Genomic DNA, 6,000 nt, shown 5'->3' with positions numbered 1-6,000 from the left:
CCTTTTCCCTATGCTTTGAAAAGATGCATCAGCTCCAGAACAACAGACTGGTGGCACAGGACAGCGTGGGGAATGTGCGTTTTCTATCAGCTATGCTCTGATAAACTACTAATCATCAGAATTTGTTTAATTACTTTGTGCATAAAAGTGCATGATAAATTACAACTCCACTGTTAAAGTAACTCTGCTGATGTCTTCAGCTATACCTGTGATATTGTTATTCACCAGAAACATTTCAAGACTTAAAATATTACACATACTGATGTGTAGAGTCACATTTCTAAAGTACAGCAATAGAGCTTGATGTTGAGGAAAGGTCTCAATTCATATACCTAAATTCAAAGGATTTGAGGACAGGCTTAAGATAAGCACGTGCTTAAATGCTTTTTTGAGTAAGAATTAAGGTCTTTTAGTCCCTCTGCTTTGAAGTTCAGCTGCTGGTGCTTATTGATGATTATCTACCAAATATAAGACTTCAGGCCTTGCCTTTACCTCCGGGCTTACTTAAGATGGAATTTGCAAATGATACATTAGGGAGAGATAAGATGCAGAGTTTTGTTCTACAGAGGAAGATATGTTCCATAAGCTGACTTTGAACTTCATACACTGTCAGGGAGCAGCGAGAGTGGGGCTGCTCCACCAAAGCAGGCAACCCAGGAGCCAAGGGTGACCACACACATGTATGGGCAGCGACCTTGCCAACAAAGGCGCAGTCCCACAGCACCAAGCCAGGTGAGCAGAATGGGGTGGGGATGGTGACAGCTTCTGTCGAGAGTCCAGTGATCATTAGAGAAATGAGGGGTAACCAGTTGTGTCCAAGGCCGGTCTGGGCAGCCCGGGCAACAAGTCAGGAACAGCAAAGGACAGAGCTGAGGACAGAGGTCTGCAAACTGCACAGCTTGGGGGAGGACTGGGGTCCGGGCCAGAGCTAATGTGGAGTTCCCAGGCAAATGACCTGCGAGTAGGAGCCCTGCGCAAGGCTGCTCCGTGTGGTTAAGGACAACTGGCACACTCACGGCCCTTGCATTTCTTCATGGATTAACATTAGATTTCACCATTTTTATACTTCAAGAAGCCACAGACAGAAAAATAAAACTCATGTTAGATACCAGAACAAGCCTCAGGCTCTTGTGCAAACATTTTAGTTACAGGAATTTATTGCTCTTACAGAACCATTTCTATTGACATAGGAGATATATATGTTTACAATGGATCCCAGTAAGAGCCTACATTACTTAGTGAGAGGATGAGAAGAAATGGTTAACAAACAGAAAAGACCAACGGCTTAGCATTCGGTCAATAATAATAAAATCTTATTCACAGATTTCAGAGTGCTTTTCAAAGAAGCTGAAGAAACTGAAACAGAGAATGAAGGAACTGTGCGTAAGCCACCCAGCAGATCAAGATCAGAGAATCACATCTTTTAGATTTATAGTGGATCACAATCTGAACATGAATTAACAATATTGTGCTGTTGCAAACAAATATCAATCATACTAGGATGTCTGGTTTTATATCAACTATGTTCTTTCTTTCTAATAAGTGGAAAATCACAGAAAACCAAGAAATCAGCAGGTTGCCTCATCCATCACCACCCAAAGTACGATCAACAGATCAGCAAAGTGCTCCAGGTTACAACTACCTCTGGAATTATAATTGTAATGTTAATCAGCTCCCTCATACAGCAAGCACACAGCCCAGAAAAGCTTATGCTGGCATAAGACAGTGTGAGAGCAAATGGGTAGCAAGGGGAAAAGGAAAGGCAGTGATGGCTTATACCAGGTGATTTACACTAGAATAATGTGCTGAACTATGCTGCAATTCAATCTTACTATCTTCTTCAATTTTTTGAAAAAGCATGTTTCTGAATGGTCAAGACTATTTTAAAATTTAATTCTGTCCCCCTCAGCTTTGCATCACCTGCAAAATTAGTAAGTATGTCCTCTGTTCTGCTATTTACCTTAATAACAAAAAGACCCAGACCAAAGACAGGCTCTAGGAACCCAGCAATATATTCTTTCATTTTGCAGTAGTGAACTACTGCATGCTATCCAGTCAGTTTTGTACAGACCTTATAATACGTTTATCCAGACCATATTTCTCTAACTTTTTAATGAAAAGGTCATGTAAGCGTCAAAACCCTAATCAAACTGACAGAAAGCTCTGTCCTGTCCACAAGGCCTGTTCCTTACTGGAGGAGAAAATCAAGTTGTCTGGCATGATTTATTTTTGACAGATCCATGTTGACTGCTATCATTCCTTGCTTATCATCTAGGTGCTAATAATAGTTTGTGAGATTATTTGTCCCAGGATTTTTTCAGGGATTTCAGTTAATTACACTGATGGAGCTGTGTTTCTCTGGCTCCACCCGTGCTTTGATAATGGTAATTTACAGTTGCCCCTTCTGTTTTTTTCAGCATCTTCATTCACCTTCGTAATTCAGCAAATTCTTTAACTGTCTTTCAATCATGTTGAGTGGACTCAAACAATGTGAAAACATTTGGTTTATCTGAGTGCTTCTGATCTGTTCTTTACCTACTCTGGGCTGAGATAATTTTATTCTCAGCATCACCAGTTCTAACTATGTGCTTGCAGGTGATGTTTTTTGGAAATCTGATACAACAAAGGCCCTAATCACTTTAGCTTTCTTTATAATTTGTTGACAGATTTTCTTCTCTGTTGAGTAGGGGATTAATCTTTCTCCCTGTCGTCTTCTCAGTATGAATATACTTACAGAGCAGTTTTTATCTGATAGCTCTTGATAGTTCAATTGTTTTGCAGCATACCTTTTTTAGTCTTTTTTTCTTATTCTTAGTAATCTGACCTGTCTTCCTTTCTATTTTCTTCATGTGCTTAAGGACAATAGAGACCTCATGATGTGGTCAAGCTAAACTTACTATTATTTCTGTTCTACTCATAATTGGGATAAATGCACCCTTGTGCGTCTGGTTTCTGCAAATTCACTTCCTGCAGCAGATTTGTGCATAATTAGATCAACAATAGGTGTTTGAATGAATCCGCAATGACTGGAGAGAACAGCATTTTGTAGAATTCCTATCAAGCTGTAATTGTGGAAAGGAGCCCTTGAAGACCTTGGAAAAGCTTGGTGGGTCCTCCTTCTTTGCCAAAAATAGGAATAATTTCTTCCACAGCAGAATGGCATGCACATGCTGCTGCCAGCTTTACAGCCCAGGTGTTGCTGCCTCTCCATCTACATGGAAATTGCTTTGACTCAGCCAGTAGAGAGATCTGCCTGGTCTTTTCATACTTATTTGTGGAATCGAGCTTTTAGTTTCAATTAAGCTGGCTCAACAGTTTGGCTGGTGCCAGTGCTGTTCTGCAGAGAAGGGCAGTGCCGTAATGGCCAGGAAGGGGTAGGGGCAGGATATGTGAGATAAAATCTGTGGTACGTTCATGTACGCGTACCAATTCACGTACGCGTACGTTCGCTCACGGTTCCAACCACTGTGACAATACCCCTTGACCCCCTGCTCCACCAAGATCTCCACCTACCTTTAGCCTTTCCTACAGAAACAGTGATGTACCGGCAGTGCGGCTGCTTCACACAGCCACAAACCAGTTGCCCCCAGGATCCAAACCCATCCCGCACGGCGCAAGGCTCTGTTGTACGCACACGGGGCCTGTGCGCCACGTGTCGCACGAGGGCACGCACTTACCCGCCTTCAGAGAAGCCCCTCGCCAGCGTGGCCTGTCGTGCTGCGCCGCCATGACACAGGCCGCTGCCATTTCTTGGCCAACTAACACCAGCTGCGACGGCACTTGGGAAACTCATTCATCAAGTTATCGCTGCGCGTTGTATCGAGTGGGCCAACAGTCATGGGCGCGCACCCCGGGCCCGCCAGCAGCGCTGAGGGGAGAACCATGGCCGGCCCTCGCCCTCCTCCCTGCCGGCAGCACTGAGGGGAACCGGGCGAGCGGGGACGCCAGGACAAACCGCGGGCAGCTGCGAGGAGGAGGAGGAAGGGGAGCAGCCGGGTGAAGAGCTGAGGCAACAGGCGGGAGGAAGCGCAAGGCAGAGGCGAGCGCGGCCCGCCGAGGAAGCCGCATCCGCCGAGGCGGAGGGGAGCCAAGGCAGCGGCGGGAGGCGGGAGCGGCCGGGGCGGAGGGAGGAGCGGGCGGCCGGGCGCAGCCAATGCGGCGGGCTCGTCCATTTTTCGGTGTGAGTCAGGCACGTCGGTGGGGTGATGCTACCGGCGCTGGGAAGGGGCCGGGAGAGGCGAGGCGACGGCGGCGGAGAGCGGCCCGCCCGCTGGGGCTCGTTCTCTTCTCCGCCGTGCCGGCGCCGCCGCTGAGGGGAGCGCCGCTTCCTCCTTCCCCTCCCTGGCCAAGGCCGGCCCCATGGCCGGGGGCGCTGGGCCTGCCTCCGCCCGGCCGCGCCGCGCTCCCTGACGGAGCAGATACCCGCCGACGGAGGGAGCGGGCCCGCCGCCGCCCGGCGGGAAAGGGCTGGTCGGGCGGGCGGGCTGCGGCGCGGCACGGCCCGAGGGGCGCGGGCAGAGCAGGTAGGGCAGGCGGCGGGACGGAGGGAGGGGGGCGGCGGCCGCGGAGGGGAGAAGGGCAGCCCCGTAGCGGCCAGGAGGGCCGGGGGCAGGCGGGGACCGCCAGGCGGGGACGAGGGGGGGTCCTGAGGCGAGGGGCTTCGGCCGCTCCTCACGGGCTCCATTCATCTGTGGCTCCTCCCTTCTGGCAGGCTGCTGCTGGCGGCGCCCGTCCTGGCATCGAAAGGAAAAGCCAAAAATTCGCCTTGCCCCGAGCCGAGCGGGTTGCTTCTCCTGAAGCTTGGGAAGGAAGGGGACTACAGAGGGGCCGACCTCGCGTTTCATGATTCGTCAGCCCGGCAGCATTTTGGCTTGGATTCCATCTTGCTCCTACCTGTTCCCGGACAGTGACGGGGAGGAGGAGAGGCACCGTCCCAGCATGTCTCGTTACAGCCTCCATAATCTCCTGGACTGGATGTACGGGGGTGTGGACCCCAGCTTTGCTGGCAATGGCGGGCCGGAGTGCGCGGCCTTTCTCTCCGGGCAGCAGCGCCTTCTGGAGAGTTTGGTCTTCCTCAGTGTGGGTGTCGTGGAGATCCTTCTGTCCCTGTGGAAGCTCAGGCGGCTGCATTTCAGGGAGCTGGAGGGTCACCTGCTGCAGCAGCCCCAGACGAAGCAGGAGAGCTTGGGCAAGAACGTGCTGCTGGTGGTGCTCTGTCTCATCTTTGGGCTGGAGGTGGGGTTCAAGTTTGCCACCAGGACTGTCATTTACCTCCTGAATCCCTGCCATGTGGTCACTATGATGCAGGTAAGGCTTGGGAAGTTTGCCTTAGTTTTTCTACTTGCAAAGCAGTGTTTTTCTTATGGCGGTTTGTGGACCGAAAGTGCATAGAAAAAGTACAAATGCCAAGAATTTGTATTAACATTTTAAAATAGACTTAGTTTTTAATCAGCTGAATTGAGATCTATAAAAAACGCAAGTCAGGTGAAAAGGTGAAATTGTAGCTGTGACTAATGTCCAAATCTCTGGTTGAAAATGCAAAAAATTAAGGCTGTCTCACCACTTGCTTTCACCTAATCCTTGTTCCAAGCACAGAAAATGCTGTTTTCACTGACACCAGTAGTAAAATTTGCACCAAATTTAACGAAACCAAGATTATTGCTAAAGCAGTTATGTAATTTACATGCAACTTTTTCAAGCAAGTGACTTTTAGGGGTGTGAATGTATTTTGCAAAAGTGATGAACAAACAAATTACTCTATTTTTTTGCAGGTGATGTTGATTTACCTTTCTAATTTTCGAAGCTGAATAGTAAGGGAAAAAGCATTATCCATGTCTCATACATGGGGTGAACAAACCAATTGGGCTTAATACCTGTGGATAAACTGCATGCTTTAATCACTTGTGGCTTGGTTGTTGATGCATGATAATGTGCAATTTGTGTAGCTTCCAAGATAATGGAAACATTCATAAACAGTTGCTGATTTGCAATATCTAAAGC

At 48.5% G+C, this 6,000-nt stretch overlaps 1 protein-coding gene across 2 annotated transcripts in view; it reads left to right on the top strand.

Moving 5' to 3' along the window:
• Positions 1–4,806: 4,806 nt before the first annotated feature.
• The window catches only part of TMEM164 (transmembrane protein 164), a gene marked incomplete at its 3' end in the record, with an annotated part of 42,597 nt that continues 41,403 nt past the window's right edge, over positions 4,807–6,000 (top strand). For both annotated transcript variants that reach the window (XM_082488090.1, XM_082488089.1), the window contains exon 1: positions 4,807–5,307. In XM_082488090.1, coding sequence (XP_082344216.1) covers positions 4,843–5,307 — 465 coding nt within the window. In that variant the 5' untranslated portion in view covers positions 4,807–4,842. The remainder of the gene's footprint in view (positions 5,308–6,000) is intronic.

Source organism: Vanellus vanellus, assembly GCF_965231255.1.
Source record: "Vanellus vanellus genome assembly, chromosome: 10".
Classification (NCBI taxonomy): domain Eukaryota; kingdom Metazoa; phylum Chordata; class Aves; order Charadriiformes; family Charadriidae; genus Vanellus; species Vanellus vanellus.
The sequence above is the reverse complement of the archived record's forward strand: the minus strand, read 5'-3'. Positions and strand labels throughout refer to the sequence as shown.